We start from the raw sequence: 19,940 nt of genomic DNA, 5'->3' as shown, positions 1-19,940 counted from the left end.
ATAAGATAGGGGGCCAGTTCCATTCATTTGCATGTGGTTATCTAGTTTTTCCAGCATCGTTTAACTGAGTAGGCTTGGATCCCCTGCTGAATATTAGTTGACTATACACGTATGGGTTTATTTCTTGGTTCTCTATTCTGTTACACTGGTCCATGCGTTCTTATTCCAATACCACAGTTTTAATACTACAGCTTTGTAATATAGTTTGAAATCAGGACGTATGGTGCCTCTAGCTTTGTTCTTCTTTCTCAAGACTGCTTTAGATTTTAAAGCTGCTGCAATTAAAATGTTATATTTGTGTAGAATATACATATATATTACTGGAACAGAGTCTAAAAACATACAGGCCTGTAAGAAAACTTGGTATGTATGTGATGGCTTAGAATAAAGACTTAACTGTTCAATAAATCATGTGGGAGCCAATACTCTTCTATATGGAAAAATTAGAATTCTATCTCTACCTTACAGCATATTCAAATACATTCTAGAGGGATTAAAGACCAAAACATAAAGGATGGCATTTTGTCACAAGAAAATATAGGAGAATGTCCTTATGACACCGCAAAGGAAACCATTAAAGAAAAGGTGGATAAGTCTGATTAAATCTCTATACTTGTGCTGAACCAAAGATGTCGTAATTTTTTTTAATACTAGAAATATACTAGAAGATGTTTGCAAGCTATGGAAGATTAGTATTCAGAATATATTTGTTAAAATCTGTATATGAGAAAAAGAAAAACCCAAAGAATCTAAGATAAAAATAGGTGAAGAATATGGATAGGCAATTAACAAGTATATCTGCAATGCTTTTATTACTTTATACATTATTATGCAAGTAATTATATATTTTAATATAAAACACTCTTTCCGTGTTGGGCATATAGCAGTAAAATAAGAAAAGTCCTTCTAATGGTCATTATATTCTAGTAAATATGTGTGAGTTTGGTTGTGTGGGGTGGAGGGGATGGATAGTGCAGAGGTATAAAAGAAAACTTGAGATATAGCAATGAGTGCTACAAGGTCATTAGACCACAATAATGTGATAAAAGTGTGAGAGCAATGAGAAGTTGAAAAGGTGGGAACACATTTGGCCAGAAACTTGAACAAAGAAATAGTCACCTGTCCAAAGACATAGTTAAGAGCATTTCTGCATCAGGGTTCACATGATATACATAATCAGTATTATCAATTAGATTTTCTCGAAGTAATATTTTCATTAAAAATAACTATGAATCCTAGCAAATATTATATGCATTATGGTTCTGGTTTTTATCCAAGCTTTAAATCTGTTTCAGATTTAAGAAGAAAGGAATCTGAAAAGAAATATCAACAGGATAATTCCAGAAAAGCATAGAGAATCCCAATATATTTTTCCACTAAAATTCACATTTGATAGTTGTATTAATTTTTTAAAATCTTTAGGGGTGCCTGGGTGGCTCAGTTGGTTAAGCATCAGACTCTGAGTTTTGCCTCAGGTCATTATCTCATTGTTCAGGAGTTCAAGGCCCACATTGGGACTGCACTGACAGAGAGGAGCCTGCTTGAGATTCTCTCTCTTCTCTGTCCCTTCCCTGCTCTCATGAGCTCTCTCTTTCAAAATAAATAATTTAAAACATTTTTTTTTTAAATCTTTAACCGTTCAGGAAGAAATCATGTAAAATCTGGTGAGGAAATTATTAAACAGGTTTTTTATAGCCAAAATAATCTCGGATAAAACTGTACCTGAATATAATGTCGAAGAACATATAGGATTTCCCCATTTTTTGCTTTTTCAGACAATACTGGGTGAAATTTACCAAATGCTCTGGTACCCATTTCAGCATAGAGTATAATCACTGGTAAGTTCTCTTTGTTTGTAGGAAATTTATGATCTCCTTTAAATAGATAAGGTCTGGGCCTAAAATGAAAACAAAACACAAACTTTTAAAAAAGTCAAAGAACATATGGGAAATACATCATGACCTTTTATAATTTCTGCTTATCAAATAACTTACAGATAAAATATACACACGTTTCGTGTGTGTATGTATGTGTGTGTGTGTGTGTGTGTGTGTGTGTGTGTGTGTGTGTGTGTCTGTGTATCACCAAAAAGAGTTTAAACTTCCTGTGGTAAATTTTCATTTACCACAGTTAACATAGTAACTACTATGGGAGAATTAAAAAATGTAAACAAAATATACCTGCAAAATAACTTTACTCATACACAAAACAATACACACATAAGACAGAATACAATATAAACATGCTGCATAATTTTATGGATATATGTCAATAACTGAGAAAGAATACATCTAATATATGAAATCAGAGGGAATCAATAGAAAGTGGCTTCTACTAAAGACAGAAAAGAAACCTGGTTAACCCAAAACTGAGTATTATGAATATTTTTAATGGCGAAAGTTCACAATCTTTAAATAACAACATATAATGGCAATATATTTTTCAACGAAATAAAATCTATATTTTGTTCAATTAGAAGAGTATATAATTTTTCATAGCTCGTGTTTCCTGAAAATGGGTTCCGAATATTTAAAAAACAAAGGCACTATATCAAAGATTATCAGTACTTAATAACAACCCATTAAACCCGCAAGGATAATCAGAGAAATACTATAGTCCAGCCCTATCATAAACAGACTTTGATATCTTTTAATTTTCCAGGCACTATGCTAGATTTTTTGTACATATTACATTCTATCTTCCCAACAATTCCTGTAGATAGTTACTATCATTTACTTAATACTTTAAAGGTTTCTGAGGCTCAGACAAGTTAAATATCCACAGCAAGATCAAACAGAAAGCCAAATTTCAACTCTTATCCATAAATAGGAATCCTAAAGCCACATCTTTTAACAATTATATAGGTAGAAAAAAGAGATACTGAATAACAAAGGTGTTGAGAAGTAACATTTAATGAATTCAGATCTCTATAGCCTTTTAGTCATTTACTACCTTTAAAACACAAATACAAAGAAAAGGGGAGAGGGAAAGGGGGTATGAATAACAAAGCTACAGCATGCTAGTGAAAAGGCTGTGGGTTTTGAAATTAGGCAGAATTGGATTCAAGTTCTAATTTAACTACTTACCAGCTATGTGTCCCTGCACCAGTGATTTGATCTCTCTTGGGCTTATTTCTTTATCTGCTCAAGAGGAGGAATTCTTGCTACCGCCTAGGTAGCTTTACCAAAAGGACTTGCAAATCATCTAGCAGAGCATGAAGCACATGTGTGATGCTCAAGAAATGATCATTTTTCTCTCCGTCTAGCAAACCTCCATTTACTTAAACTATCGACCAAGAGTACTATCAAAGATCCACAGAACATCCAACCAAGTGTTGGACGTTATACCACCATTAATGATGAAAGTAGGGGGTATTTATCTATATAGTTATGATCATATAATCTTATTTCCAAAAAGGCATACAAGAACTTAATAGCACTGTTGATTATGGAGAGTTCTAGAAAACTGGAATAAATAAGAATCATATAATTTGCTGTATGTATATGTCGCATTATTCTAATTTTCAATGTTTAAACTTAATACATTGGGAACATGTCCTTTTAGTGTAAATAAACATAAAATGCATCAAAACAATAGAGACAAATACTACACTTAGATGAAAATACTGAATTGTTAGGTCATTTTCTATTGATTCCCTCAGGTTCCATACACTAGATACATATAGGATTCTTTTTCACTTATTGACATAACTATAAAATTTTACAGCATGTTTATATTACAATCTTATTTTATGTTTATTATATTGTTTTGTATGTAAGGGAAGTTATTTTGTAGGCATATTTTCTTTACATTTTTTAATTCACCCACGGTAATTAACCTGCCTAGTGTAAGAATGAAAATTCTCAATCAAAATTTAAAATGAAAATTGAATATTTTTATCAAGAAGTATAATCCTAGGGGTGCCTGGGTGGCTCAACTGGTTAAGCATCCGACTTTGGCTGAGGTCACAATCTCAGGTTTTGTGAGTTCAAGCCCTGTGTCGGGCTCTGTGCTGACAGCTTGGAGCCTGGAGCCTGCTTCAGATTCTGTCTGTCTGTCTCTCTCTCTCTGTGTCCCTCCCCTGCTCACACTCTGTCTCTCAAAAATAAACACTAGAAAAAAATTTTAAAAAGTATAATTTTAAATATGAAAAATTACAGAATATTCTATTACTTATTTGAGCTAAACAGAAATTGATAAAATCATCTAGTGATAACCATGGCCTGTTAGAGAAACATTTCTAAAATACTGATAAGAAATTTACAGACTTTCTACAACAAACTATGGTAAATAATTAATGTTTCAATTTTCTGGCATGGCTGGAAAATTGTACATGTATAAATTATGCCTTCTAATAGAGAAATTCAAATTTCTATTTTGTTTAATTATTACAGAATAAGGCTTACCAATGAATATAAGTTTACTTTTACATTTTAAAAATGACTAAAATACTATGTTCCTGGTTATTAGCTTAACTTTCTTTAAATCCAAATCACTCAAGTGCTCAATAAATCTAACAGAATGAAAACTTTCCACCAATTATTTGGCTTAAAGCATGTGAAATTTGTGGACTTCAGTATGGGGAATGGGGTTTACTTCAGGTGTATAAATGACCTGAGTTCAAGAATCTTTACACTGGTTTACAGAGGACTTTCACAGTATGTATGCACACTCATCAACATTCTTCTAATAAATTTCTTTTCAAGTTTTACACATTCATCTGTATTTATTAGCATTTAACATAAGATAGGATTTTACAAATATTACTGTTAATGTTTGGATATTTGAATTTTTTTTTTTAAGTTTATTTTTGAGACAGAGAGAGACAGAGCATGAACGGGGGAGGGGCAGAGAGAGAGGGAGACACAGAATGGGAAACAGGCTCCAGGCTCTGAGCCATCAGCCCAGAGCCCCATGTGGGGCTCGAACTCACGGACCGCGAGATCATGACCTGAGATGAAGTCGGATGCTTAACCGACTGAGCCACCCAGGCGCCCCAATGTTTGGATATTTGAAACCTGAAACGAAATCTTATCCAAAGAAGAGCTGAATTCACAACATCTCTTCTGCAACAGATGAAGACAGATGAATACACAAAACAAGAAAACGGAATGAGTTGCTATTTTTCGTAGGATCCTATTAATAAACACAAAAAAATACTAAACCCACACTTCACATTTAAAAAGTAAAAAGGAATCAAACTAGATGAAATTATTAACATCATTTATTTTCACTGATACCTTGGAACTCAAATGGCACTAAGTCAAATGGACTGTCATGTAAAAAAACTGATTTTTATCAAATCAGTACTATAGAAGTACATTTCAGAATTTATACAGGATACCTTATATTTTAATATTAGTCTGAAAGATAATTCTTTCAAATAATTTGCTATTATTAGTAATTGGAAAGACTGCTAATGAAACAATGCTCGTAGATAAATCTTTAGGCTGAAAATAAAAACTAGAAGAAAGGGAACAGATTTCCCAGAGACAAAGATCTCCCGACTGTAGATGCCCCCCACCCCAAATTCATGTATGAATACGAAGACTGGAAAAATTTCATCTGAATATTAATCATGCAATTCCCTGTACTTCTGTGCCCGGAGAAGCCTTGGTTTAGGCCATGTATGAAGACTGACGCTGCAGCTACGAGGTGCAAGTTTAACAATTTTGGAACTGGAGCGACATGTGCCACTTTTAGGTTTAATGTATTTGGGAAAAGTGGGCCCAGTTCCACTGGGGATGGGGATTGCTTTTTTGACCCTTTTATCGTCCCCAGTGAATATGTGCAGTGCCAGCAAAGATCAGGTAGATATAAACTCCCTCGTACAGGTTGTAAGCGATGGAAGACCGATATTAGACTACATCCCACCTGTCCAAAAGAGGACATACTAGGCCCCTTGGGACTTATTCAGAGTTGGCTGAACCTGGAATCCTGCAGGCATGGCTGAGGCTAATCCTGCAGATGGACCTCATCCTGCCACTTGGAGTCCTGTTGACAGTAGCCTTAACTAAACACTTTAAGAGACAACAGAATCGCTCATAAAAATAGGAGTTTGGTCAAGAATTTGCCAGGCCAAGGGATGGATTGTTGGGAGAGGCACTCTGCCAGGGCCCTTGACTGTCCTTCTGGCTATGTCAAGACTGACAGGCCATTTCTCAGGGTTCGCAGCAAGTAACTTTGAGGGGTATGTTACCATCTCACTCTGGGACAAACAGCAGGTTGCTTACTGCTTGTTATAATCGATAAAGCTCCCCCAGCTCTGTGTCCTTCAGCTGCAACCTACCCACCGCTTGTGTAGTATTCTTGTGGGTCCATTTTCAGCCCGGGGGTATGTGGAGCCAAGGGAACTGGTGCTAACCATATGCTAATGCATGGCCGTTGTGTCCATGAATAAATAGTTCTTTGTTTCTGACAAAGAGCCTCCTGTCTTTGGCCAGAATCCATGAAACAGCCAGAGGCAAGCTTATCAGCTTGTAGGTAGGGCCAAATCAATTCCACAGCCTGAGAGAAGCTATTTATAGCATTAGGTTAACACACTTTTCTTTTTGTGAATCTTAGGCACATGATCCTTGGTTCAGGACACACTATCAATATTCATCCACAGTGGTTGTTTTCTTATTTAAGCAAATAACATACATATACATACATCTATATCTCTATCTATATACACACACACATACACACACACATATATACACATACATATAAAGTATGTCAGTAACATACTTTTTCCCCTCTGTAGATGTTTCTCATCCCTAAATTTTCTTCAGTTTTCATTTTCTTTCATGTTTTCTGGGTTAGATTTTTAGTTTTTCTTTAAAGAAATGACTGATTAGTAACAACAGAAAAGGAAAAATTCTATTACCTTTGCATTCATGTTATTTTCTTTTGCCTTGAGCTAAACCCTTGGTTTATTTTTTCCATTTTTAAATCATAAAAACAAAAAATTAAAAACAGGAACTATGCTAAGTTAATTTCTGAGAGAGACAGAGTGAGGGAGGGGCAGAGAGAGAAGGAGAAAGAGAATCCTAAACAGGCTCCATGTCATCAGTGTGGAACCTGAGACGGGGCTCAATCCCACGAACCACGAGATCATGACCTGAGCCAAACCCAAGAGTCAGATGCTGAACTGACCAAGTCACCCAGGTGCCACACCGTTCTTTCCTATGTGGCATTTTTATCATCCCAATTTCAAAAAAGCAAGAGACAAAAAAACCTCCTTAATAGTTTTATTTCCCTGTTGGGGGCAGGGAGGAGAAAAATCATACTTACCTAGGATGCCAAGGATTCCTGTCACCTTCTCTCAAACACATAAGCACATTTTAATATAACATCTGTCAAATTCTAGGGCGGATCCACAGCACAGATCTTTGATCAGGAGGTAGGGAAAAAACAAATCATTCTACCTTTTTTTGGCTAGTACATTGTTATGTTTTAAGTGGTAAGCAGCTTAACTTGACTCAGACTAAAAGAATGGGTCTAACACCGTGTGTATCTACTCAGACTGGCAGATGGGAAGCTGTGATTTATTCTCGCAGCATACAGCCCCAAAGAGGGGTGCCTCTGCTTTGCCGGTTGGTAGTCCCCCAACTGGCAGACCAGACAGGTAGGCCTCTGGCAACAGCCCAAGAGTCAGTATAAATGTACCAAATTTCATCAAGGGGTCAGAGGTAGGAGGACTGCCTTGAACTCTGCCCACTGAATGAACACATCTGCTATTGGTGTTACATAGCTGGGGCCTGACTGAACAGCAGCAGCAGACTGCCGACATCACCAGTTTTGGAGCGCCTGGCAAGGGGGCTCAGTCGGTTAAGCATCTGACTTCGGCTCAGGTCATGATCTCGCGGTTCATGGGTTCGAGCCCCACATCAGGCTCTGTGCTGACAGCTCAGAGCCTGGAGCCTGCTTCAGATTCTTTGTCTCTCTCTCTGCCCCTCCCCTGCTCACATGCTGTCTCTCTCTCTCAAACATTTAAAAAAAAAAAAAAAAAAAAAAAGATACAACCAGCTTTACCTTAGCTGAACAGACCAGTAACTTAGTCCAGGCATTAAGGAAAACCACTGTGGACTGAGAGCTCCACTGAGCCAAGAAACTTCACTTGAGGTAGTGGAATGGGGCACATGGTTTGTCCCCAAGGGCAGCTACCACTTTTTCATGTAAATCTAAGATCATGCTAAGTCAAGACAACTATGCTCTTGAATATACCATTTTCAACTGACCAGAGAGACTTGTGGAGTCCAAGTCTATCTCATTAGTCCAGGACTATCTCATTAGTCACTGAATCCTACTTGACCTATGCCAAAATGTAAACATCAGATGTCAGAGTCATAAGGCTTCCCTGGGTCAGGTCTTCAGGTTCAGTAAGAGCTCTTACTGAGCTGCTTTTGAAAAAGGGTTACACTTGATGGCTGAGTCAGGTAGGTGGCGCTGCTGTACTCGAAACTGCCTCTGGGAATTCCAGCAGCCACTCAGTTACTCAAGTTGGGATTGTAGTTCAACTTTCTCCCCCTGGGATTCTAGGTTATTCACCTGGGAACAGACAGTACATGTGGCAGTCCCCGAATGAGTATCTCCCTGGAGACTTCATGAGTATTCACCGTATAAACATATACAATATCAGTACCAGTTGCTATTCACTCATGGAAGCTACAACAATAAAACTTCACTGAATTGGTCTAGAGATCATTCTAAACTCTTGCCCATTGTGAACACCTTCGAAACCCCATCAGTTGAGTTTGGGTGCCTCTTCCTGGAGGAACACATATCAAGGAGTCGTGGCAGGGGCTACAGAAAGTTATCAGAAAACTGCTATCACCAAGCCAGGAACACAGAGAGTACAAAATGGCAGAGGGAGAGAGAGAGAGGAGCAGTAGGAAAAAAAAAAAAAGTGTCGAGCTTTTGTCTTCACCAAACCATGGGGACCTTGTCCTTCCTTTCCCGGAAAGCCATAGTCTGTCAACATCCTACCCTACTTCCAAAAATGGTCAAGAACTGGGGTGCCTGCGTGGCTCAGTCGGTTAAGCGTCCAACTTCAACTCAGGTCATGATCTCACGGTTCATGAGTTCAAGCCATGCATTGGGCTCTGTGCTGATGGCTCAGAGCCTAGAGCCTGCTTTGGATTCTGTGTGTCCCTCTCTCTCTCTGCCCCTCCCCTCTGAAATATGGATCTAAATGGATAGATACTACACAAATAGAGGGTATATGTTATAGCTGAGGGACACTAATTGGCGAACTACTATTTTATACCAAGCAGTAAAGAAGCGTGCTCTTCTTTCCAAAAGGAAAAAAATCACTTCATTCCTCCAGGTTGCCTGCTGTAAACACAACCCTGAGAAATGGCTCGAGTAAAGAGCCACTTTCTACTCGTCAGACCAAGAACATGCAAGGACTCAGAGGGCCCACTGCAGATCGCCTCTCCCAAATGCTTGATGCTAATATTTTTCTTAATCTTAATTTAACTTTACGTTTAATATTTAAATATTGAGTATTTAAGAAAATTATAAAGTCAGTCATCAAAAATTAAGAATGTTGAAAGTTACCAAAAATTATGCTTAAAAATGCACTAGGAAAAGAAAAAAAATGCATGAGGGCTGACAATTTCCCAGTTAGTGTTATAAAGCTATAAAGGAATTGAAGATTCTGCCATTTGTGACAACAGAGACAGACCTAGTGGGTATTAAGTGAAATAAGAAAAAGACAAATACCATATGATTTCAGTTATATGTGGAATCTAAAAAACAAAAAAACCAGAAACAGATTGATAAATACACAGAACAAACTGGGGGCCACAGGAGAAGAGTAGGGAGGATGGGCAAAATAGGTGAAGGGGATGAAGAGGTTCAAACTTCTAGTTATAAAATAAGTCAGTCGTGGAGATGAAAAGTACAGCAGAAGGAATATAGCCAATAATGTTATAATAACGCTGTGTGGTGACAGAGGGTAACCACATTTCTCATGGTGAGCACTGCATGATGGGCAGAATTGTTAAATTACCACGTGGTGCACCTGAAGTTAAAAGACAATGTTGTATATCAACTATACTTAAATAATAAAAACAACAAAATTCAGTGCTGGACCCTTAAAACACAGCACAGGGTACTTTCCACAGAAGCTAAGGGATCTAAAACTTGCATAAGAGTACTAAACACCTGGATCAAACTCCTTTGAGAAATAAGTGGCTGTATTTTTAAAAAGGAATTGGTAATTTCTATGGTATACTTATTTTCAATGATATTTATATGTAAAAGAATACCAGAATTTACAAAAATAACATGGTAAGTTGTGTAATATACTATATGAAGCTAGAATGATTAAAAAAAAAAAAAAGGTGGCATTAGCCTCAGTGGCTCAGTTGGTTGGGCACCTAACTCTGGATTTTAGCTTAGGTCATGATCCCAGGATCATGGAATTGAGCCCTGTGTTGGGCTCTGTGCTGAATGTGGAGCCTGCTGCTTAAGATTCTCTCTCTCTCCCACTGCCCCTCTCTCCTGCTCGCTCTCTCCAAAAAATAAAAAGATGGCATTAATAATTTAAATAATAGCTAATCTAATATCATCTATTAAAAAAGAAGCATGAATCTTAATGAAAACATAAGCAATCTTAAGAGAAATTAAGATAATCTCACACCATTAACAAATGCAAAGATGGTATAATATTTTAACATTTATTACCATAATACACAGTATGTCCAATGAGAAAAACTTTGTATTCATCTCAATAGATTAAAAAAATTTATATTTAGGGGCGCCTGGGTGGCGCAGTCGGTTAAGCGGCCGACTTCAGCCAGGTCACGATCTCGTGGTCCGTGAGTTCGAGCCCCGCGTCGGGCTCTGGGCTGATGGCTCAGAGCCTGGAGCCTGTTTCCGATTCTGTGTCTCCCTCTCTCTCTGACCCTCCCCTGTTCATGCTCTGTCTCTCTCTGTCCCAAAAATAAAAATAAAAAATAAACGTTGAAAAAAAAAATTATATTTAAAAAAATTTATTTTGAGAGAGCATGCATGCAAGAGAGACGGGGGGGGGGAGAGAGAGAGAGAGAGAGAGAGAGAGAGAGAGAGAGAGAGAGAGAATCCTAAGCGGACTCCGTGCTGTCAGCATGGAACCCCATTTGGGGCTCAATCCCACAAATGGTGAGATCATGACCTGAGCCAAAACCAAGAGTCAGATGCTTAACCGAATGAGTCACCCAGGCACCCCACTATGTCTGATTTAAAAAACACAGATTACTACAAAACGTTAACATTTAAAAGACAGTATGAATAGAAGACACACCATGTCATCTGTTGCGAGACCCAGTATAATAAAGATTCAATTGTTTGGGTTTTTTTTAATTTATTTTGAGAGAGAGAGAGAGAATGAGAGGGTGTGAGTGGAGGAGAGGCAGAGAGAGAGAGAGAGAGAGAGAGAGAGAGAGAGAGAGAGAGAGAGAGAGAGAGAGAGAGAGAATCCAAAGCAGGCTCCATGCTGTCGGTGTGGAGCCTGATGTGAGGCTCAGTCCCAGGAACTGTGAGATCATGACCTGAGCTGAAATCAAGATTCAGATGCTTAACTGACTGAGCCACCCAGGAACCCCTCATAATTCTGATTAAAATCCTACCGATGCTCATTTTTGCAGGAGAAAAGGGACTCTAGTATTAATCTGAAAGCATCAAAAAATGCATAGAACTATAAAAAAATTTGGAGGAAATAAAGTAGCAATGAAATTGTATCATTAGGTATCAGAATATATTTTAAAACAAATACTAAAACAGCATGGCATTGCTATAAGAAACAGGCAATATACAGAGTAGCTATGTCATAGAGCATAACAAATATAATGAATATTTAATTGACTAGCCATCTGAAGGGAAAAAGATCTGATAGGCTCCTTACCTTTCATAATAATAAATTACATGAATTAAAAGTTTAAAATTAATGGATTAAAAGTTTAAGGTAGAATGAAAGGAAAAACTTTAGGAAAGCAACTGTAAAATTTAACATCTCTCATGCATGTTTGGAAAAACTATAAACACACACACCCACACACACAAAATTTGCCTACATAAAAATAAAAAGCCTTCTGTACATTAAAATTAATATAAAATATAACCAAATATTTTAAAAGGTTTCCAACAAACAAGGGAAGTACTGATATGAATTACTATATCTATATTACTGTTTAACATATAAATAGCTCTTTCAAAATTAGAGAAACAACTTTAATACTTTTGAAAGTACAGATAAATCAGGCACTAAAACACACACTGGTACAAATAAATTAATAATTTCCTTCTGACTATCCACATCCTTTTGTATTAACTATGTAGAAGTAAAAAAATAAAGTTTTGAATAATACATTATAACAATGCAACTCTATACTGTGTATTACTGTAGTATTAATTTTTTATTCCCAGGTTATACATTCAGCTTAAAGAGATGGAGGCCAGAGTCACCTGGGTGACTTAGTAGGTTGGGCTTCCTTCCGACTCAATTTAGGACCGGGTCATGATCCCAGGGTCATGGGATCGAGCCCCACATTGGGATTCATTCTCTCTCTCTCTCTCTCTCTCAAAACAAATAAACTTAAAAAATAAAGAGAAGTGAAATAAATACACAATTTTGCATGTTTGAGAAAACATTTTATGATTATATAAAACATATTTCATGTATTTTATGGTATTTTGATATAATTTATATTCTAAAATCAAAAGCTAATTGAGACAAAATACTGAAAGGACTTAACTACCAGCCCATTCAGTTTTTTCAATCCAGAGCACATGCTTTAATACAAATTTTTAATAATGAAGACATTGCTTATTATAAGAAATTTCTATTTCAACCCTCATCTCTTTTTATAAACCATACCTTTCACTAAAGGCTATTATTAACTTACCTTGAAGTAGCCTTCTTCAGCAGCTTTTTAATCTCATTAATTTTACAGGTGTGTTTTTTATGGATAACCACAAATGCATCACAACCATCTGGCGGGGGCTCATCAGCTGCAATCTAAGATTTCAAAGATTATATTTAGCTACAGTAGTTGATAATTACAATATAATCTTTAAAACTCATGCATTCCTTTGATTAAAATAACTCATCAACTACTATCAAGTTATTGCTCTAAGTAAAAAAATATCTACACTCAGAATCAAATACTTTAACAAAATCAACTTTATAGTAGGAAATACATGCTTCAAAGTTATTGAAAAAATTCCAAATTAAAACTTTCATTACTGTTCATGTCAATAATGATTTGTCCTCATAATCTCCTTATTCCACAGAACTATAAAATTATATAATATATTCAATTACAATCAATAACAATGATAATATAATCAATGATAGGCTACGGAACCAGGTATTGTAAGTTTGTAGATCCTTTGGAACCAAAGATACTCACATTAAGATAGATTTATGTATACTACCAGCATGCCTCTTTGTCAATTATAGTTTGGGTATTTTTTTTTTTATACTTTTTTTTTTTTTCAACGTTTATTTATTTTTGGGACAGAGAGAGACAGAGCATGAACGGGCGAGGGGCAGAGAGAGAGGGAGACACAGAATCGGAAACAGGCTCCAGGCTCTGAGCCATCAGCCCAGAGCCCGACGCGGGGCTCGAACTCACGGACCGCGAGATCGTGACCTGGCTGAAGTCGGACGCTTAACCGACTGCGCCACCCAGGCGCCCCTATAGTTTGGGTATTTCTACGTACCTGTTGAAACATCTGAATAGTTGGTGAGTATGCCCTTATAGAGAAAGCAAACTTTAGGAGATTGATATGTAAATTGTCTAAGAATTGTCCAGCTTTCTTCAGGATTAAATTGTAATAAGAATAAGCAGATTCTATAAAAAAATTCAAAATAAAAGGACGTCATTTCATTTTCAATACATTGACACACCTCTACTGTAAAACTAATATATAATCATTTCTTAAGTTTGGTTATGGCTGGGGTTAGAGAAAAGTGGAAAATCAAGATCTGTTTTATTAACTTCGTTTGGATCTACCAGTGAGGTACAATCAATGTAAGTCCAGGTAAAAATAATATTGTCAATCTATTTGGAAGATGCCAGCATATCAGATCAATTCACTCCAAGGTTATGGAGTTATAATAACAAGGAAAAGATACAGGCTCTACTTATCATTTAAGAGGACACTATGAACAGCACGCAAAAATTGAAGAATATGATCGTTAATAAATTTTAAATGACATGTATAAATAAATTCTACTCAGATTTAGTGCACATAGCCAAATGCAATTAGTATGTCCAGAATACTTTAGGAGACAGAATTTGAAACAGACCTTAAAGAAGAGAAAGGTCTTCTTGTATAGAATAACCTGAAGCTGGTTTCCTCTAAACCCATCTCCCAAGATCCTGAAGACACCAAAGAGAAGGATGAATCCTAGAATTTAAGAACTCTGACACCCCAGGGGAGACAGATCTTTCTGATGGAGAGGGCCAAGGAGAACAGAAGCTGAGATCTACAGAGGGCCTGGTGACACTCTTGGAATAACCAGGGAAAGAACTATATTTTTGCCCTTTTCTTTTCTCTACACCACCTGAGGTGTATTTATCATCTGCACTGTTGCCACTGTGTCAGCCAGAGATGGTAAGGTAACAGCATAGCAGCTCAGGAGCCAACTGGCGCAGACGCCCATAAACTGGCCCCTAGACATTCCCTGGTCATGTCTTCTCTCCTTTACTCCTTGGCATTAAGCTATCAATTGATGGAAACTTCATTAAAAGAGCTGAGCTGGGGCAGACCCAGAGCTTCACTCACAGTTCCCAGGTGTGAAAAGGGAGGACAAAAGGGATGTGCAACTACAGACACCCTCCTGGGGGAGGAGGAAAGGGTACTGTCTGAATGGAGAAACTCTGGGGGTGGTGAGGGAGATTTGGGTGTTTGCTGACTGCTGTATTTACTGCTTGCTCAAAGGCGCTGGGCTCTCAACCCTTGCTTGGTTCCTCTCCTTAACTCAACCCATTCATGGTACAGGTGCCATCTTGACTTCTATGTTGCTCTATGGGAACTGGGGTTCAGGAAGCCAGCACTAATAATGTGGACATGGTGGGTACTGCTTTTTCTTTGAGTAATAAAGTCCTTTGCCTCTCGTCCAGGGTTTCAGGTCTTCTGTCAGTATCCACAAAACTAATCTGTTAGCTTGGAAATGGTAAAATCTCAGATCCTTCACAGTACGTGACAGATCAGAGATGGATTGCTGACAGCAACTTGGATTTTTGGAGGAGAAAAGACCCAGCTCCATGGGTCAAATTGACAGGATTAGAAGAAGCCCTTGTTAATTGATAGTGAACATACTGACAAAATAGTATGGTCAATCAGGCAAAAAGTAGTCCTCTACTTTGCCTATTATTGAAAAGAAAATAAGAGATTACAGTTCAAGAACTGGGCAGTACATTCAAAAATTTCCCCTAATCAAGTCTTAGTGGTTAACTCTCTTCCATGCAAGGGGACTTCCCTACCAGTGGTTCTGTCAGCTTCAAGTCCAACCCACTATGACAAGTACAAAGACCTATCTTGGATGAGGTAAGGTCTGACCTTCATCAGACAATAGGTACAGACACGCATATCTACATGGAGTGAAAAAGGAAGGAAATCTGTTACCAGTATGGACAGAAGGCCGGAAATGCATTAGAACTTTGGCTTGCCAAGCAAAGGACAGGGTGGAGTACATAATGCAGAATTACAACCAACTTATGATTCAATCGTTCATACGGTCTATTGTGCCAATCACAGATCCTTTCGAACAGGCCAGTAATAAGTCTCAAGAATTACTGTGATGGGTCCTGGCTGATAAGAGAAAGCTGTGGACAACTGGGGAGATTTCCCTTGGTCAGTTATAAAGTCTTTCGGCTCGGATCCAGAAGTCTCATGTCTCATGTCTGATCCTTGAAACTGTGGGAAGCTAAGTTTTTGGCTTGCAAGTAAGATAAAAAGAAAACCTCAACCCCTTTACAGCTCTGGGTAAAAAGCTCAAGAGTGAGAGAACTAAAATACAGGGGGATATGAAAATTGTACTGAAAGAATGGAGGAAAGAACAAGAAAGGGTACCATAAAATACAGACTAAACTAGAGGTAACACCAAAGTAAAAAGAATTGGGAAACACAGAAATACCAAATGCAGGGGAAACGTGAACTGACAATGAATCAGAAATAAAGGAGGAGAAAATGAAAAAAAGATCTGAGTAAATGACAGATATAGAAGTCAGGCCAAGGAGACCTATAGTATGTATAATTATATCCCCAACAGAGAATCAGGGGAATAGAACAGAACGAACAACAACGACGATACGAAACCCCGTAATTCAAGAAAACTGTCCAGAATTAAAAAGGAACAATGAATCTATATACCTAAGAGTGAAGACTCAGAATGGTTAGCACTGCAGCACTTTCCAGTAAAACTATAGGACCTTAAAGTTAAAAACCTGAAGTACAAAATGCACACACACGTACATAGTCATGCATGTGAAGAACTCAAGGTCATCATTCCTAGGAGTTATTCATGAGGCATCAACTAGGGAGCAAACTTCACATAACCAAGAAATAATTGGAGGAAATGCAGCATCAAGTTTGAGGGTGAGCCCTGAATATACTTAACTAGAACAAGAATAACTGAAGGAGTGGAGGTTTACAGAAGACCTGGTCAACGATGCACGCTTCGGTGACACAGAAAAGCACACAACCAGCAAAACTGCCACAAAAGGGAAATTAAGTGGAAAGTAACATAAGGTTGGAGATTCCTCACAAATACTATCTGGGAATGAAAGAATATCACCGAAGCCAACAGAGCACGTAGTCGAAGTTTATGTATACTTAAGAATACAAAGATAAAGACTAAGAATACTGGCGGACAAAATCAGATGGCAGTAAGGGGAAGAAAGGATTGCCAGCCGACTCATTACTGTTTATGGGGGACCAAGACACAATGCCCAGAGCTAGAGGGGGCTAACCACTCAGGGCCTTCACACGATGTTCCTTCCGTTTGAAATGCAGGAGGGTAGGCAGTGCATGTTCAGCCAACTCCTATTAGCACACCTTGGCTTAAATGCCATTGTTGTGGAAAGAGTTTTCTCTGACCTCCCAGCCCAGATCCTGTCATACACTCTGACAGGGCCGTACAATCTCTAGGTCAATTCTCAAAACTGTAATTAAAAATTATTTGTAACTTAATAATGCTGTCCCTTCCATTAAGCTATAAGCTGCGAATGCAGGAATCTTTTCTAGGCTTTCAATTGTAGCTTTCTGCTCCTGGCACATAAAATAGGCCTTCAATACATTTCTGGAATATTTAAAAAATGAGGAAGTCTCTTCATTCTAGGCCATGATACTTTCCCAATATAGTACTTTTAAAGAGTTCTAGAATAGGTGTGCACATTCATTCCTACTTCTTTAACAAACTATACAGGATTTCTCAGGAAGTTATGGTTAGCTTCCCTCAAGAATAAAAAAGTAACACAAGTAAGACTCACCTTCAACAGTAAAAGCAGTACAGATTAGAGAAATTATCTTAAAAAAGACATAACAGCTGCAGGGCCAACAGAAAAATAGCCAAAATTAATATAATAACATAACTAAGACTATATCAATTGAACAGGGATCAGTCCTCCATGAAAACAGGGAAAATCATCAACAGAAACAAACATGAGTAGTGCCTGTCAACTGAGATCAAGTTTTGTCACTGGTCACTGTCAAGGTCTCTAAGGGAGAGATGGATGTAGGTAGGGGTCAGGGATTTATAGAAAGTAAACATCTGTTATTTAGGCTTAACTTGTACCATCATCTCAATCGTGAGATGGAGGTGTTGGACTACTTCAGCTGAAGTTTTAAAATCACTGAATCCAGACTTACCAACCAACCTGCTGATAACAACTTCGCCCTTTCAATATCCTTCCTCTTTCTCTAGCCTCATGTTTTACTTGAACTTTGCCTATTGGCATTTAACATACATAAATCACTCTCACCTTTGGCGGGAGGGAAGCAGCAGCCTCCATAGCCTGCTACTGATTCATCTTATTTGCTTCACAATCTTCCCCACCTCCCCCCGACCCCGGGGTAGAATTTAGCGATTGAACACTTAGATATACAATACCCGGTGTTCATCACGAGTTCATTCTATAATCCCCATCACCTATTTAACCCATCCCTCCACTCACCTCCCCCCCCCCCCCCCGTAACTCTATAGTTGAGTCTGTTTCTTGGTTTTCCTTTTTGTTTCCCCTATGTTTGTTTTCTTAAATTCCACATGAGTAAAATCATATGGTATTTGTCCTTTTCTGACTTACTGATTTAGCATAATACTCTCTAGCTCTATTCAGGTCATTGAAAAGGACAGGATTTCATTCTTTTTTATGGCTGAGTAATATTCCAGTGTGTGTGTGTGTGTGTGTGTGTGTGTGTGTGTGTGTGTGCGCGCGCGCGCACACACACATCTTTATCCATTTGTCAGTTGATGGACATTTGGGCTCTTTCCATAACTTGGCTATTGTTGATAATGTTGCCATAAACATTGGGGTGCATGTGCCCCTTCAAATTAGTATTTTTGTATTCTTTGGGTAAACACCTAGTAGTGCAGTTACAGGATTGCAAGGTAGTTCTATTTTTAATCTCCCCCCACCCCCAGTAGGCTTCACATCCAGAATGGAGCCCAGCATGGGGCTTGAACTCACAACCCTGATTATCAAGACCTGAGCTGAGATGATGAGACAGACTTAGCTTACAGAGAGATGAAGAGACTTATTGACTGAGCCACCCAGGTGCCCCAGTTTTTAACTTTTTGAGGAATCTCCATTCCATTTTCCAGTTTGCATCCCTACCAACAGTGCAAGAGGGTTCACTTTCTCTGTATCCTTGCCAATACCCATCCTTCCCAAGTTGTTAATTTTAGCCATTCTGACTGGAGTGAGGGGATATGTCACTGTGGTTTTGATTTGTATTTCCCTGATGATGAGTGGGATGTTGAGCATCTTGTCATGCTTCGCAGTCAATTTTGAAAGACTTAATACTTATCTCTGCTTCGAACCTCAACTCATACCTCAACCTACCATAGTTATTATACCAGTGAAACTACTAAGTCATCAATAATTTTTCTGTTGTTAAAAGCTTAATATTCACATTATTTGATCTGTCTATGCTATTTGATAACATCCATCACTTATCAATATTCTCCTGGCTTTCATGACAATGTGCTTTCTAGGTTTTCACCTGCCTCTACGGATACTTCTAGTCTCTATCCTTTGGTTCTTCCTCTGGTTGGTTCTTAAACATTGATGTTCTTCAGGGTTCTGCCCTTGGGATTTATTTTCTTCTCCTTCTATACCTTCTCCCTGTAACTTCAGTGACTCTCTTCATGTTGATAACTCCCAAATCCTACCCTTTAGCCTAGATTTTTACCACCTAAATCTCCGTCATCTATCACCTTATGGGAGATCTTCACTTGGATATTCGACAAGCATTTCAAATGTGACACATCCAAACTGCAATCATCCTCCTATCCAAACCCAGTTCTCAGTTACAAGTAACTGAATTAGAAATGTCATAACATTTTCTGAAAATCTTTCCATTAAAATACATAAGCAACTTTACTTATGTAAAAACCGCAGAAATCTTCAAGGACTTTGAGAATGAGCTTCTTCTATGTGGAGCACATAAGTAAAAATAAATAGGGACTCTGGAATTAGATAAACCTTGGATGACATTTCTAACTCACCACACAAAACTCATAGGTTAGCTAATATCATGCCACTTGAATCTTGAAGCATTGACAAAAATAGAACTCTGTAGCAAAACCATCTAAAATGGTTGCAAAACCAGGCAATTCAATGTTTAAAAAGGTCTTAATTTGCTGACACATAATGTAACGTGTTCTCACTAAATGACATGGAAATAGCACCTGTATTCGAAATGTTAAATCTTCAACATTACAACTTTTTTAGACAAGT

The 19,940-nt window shown here is 37.9% G+C and overlaps 1 protein-coding gene across 3 annotated transcripts in view; it reads right to left on the bottom strand.

Annotated features, from left to right (window-relative positions):
• Positions 1-19,940, bottom strand: part of UGGT2 (UDP-glucose glycoprotein glucosyltransferase 2) — a 195,987-nt gene that overhangs the window by 158,091 nt on the left and 17,956 nt on the right. For all 3 annotated transcript variants that reach the window (XM_086709349.1, XM_025924004.2, XM_086709355.1), the window contains 3 exons: positions 13,696-13,826; positions 12,876-12,988; positions 1,723-1,897 (listed from right to left, as the gene is read on the bottom strand). In XM_086709349.1, coding sequence (XP_086565475.1) covers positions 1,723-1,897; positions 12,876-12,988; positions 13,696-13,826 — 419 coding nt within the window. The remainder of the gene's footprint in view (positions 1-1,722; positions 1,898-12,875; positions 12,989-13,695; positions 13,827-19,940) is intronic.

This window comes from Puma concolor, chromosome A1 (genome assembly GCF_028749965.1).
Source record: "Puma concolor isolate L17-30 chromosome A1, mPumCon1.1.hap2, whole genome shotgun sequence".
Taxonomy (NCBI): Eukaryota; Metazoa; Chordata; class Mammalia; order Carnivora; family Felidae; genus Puma; species Puma concolor.
This window is presented reverse-complemented; position numbering and strand designations above follow the sequence as displayed.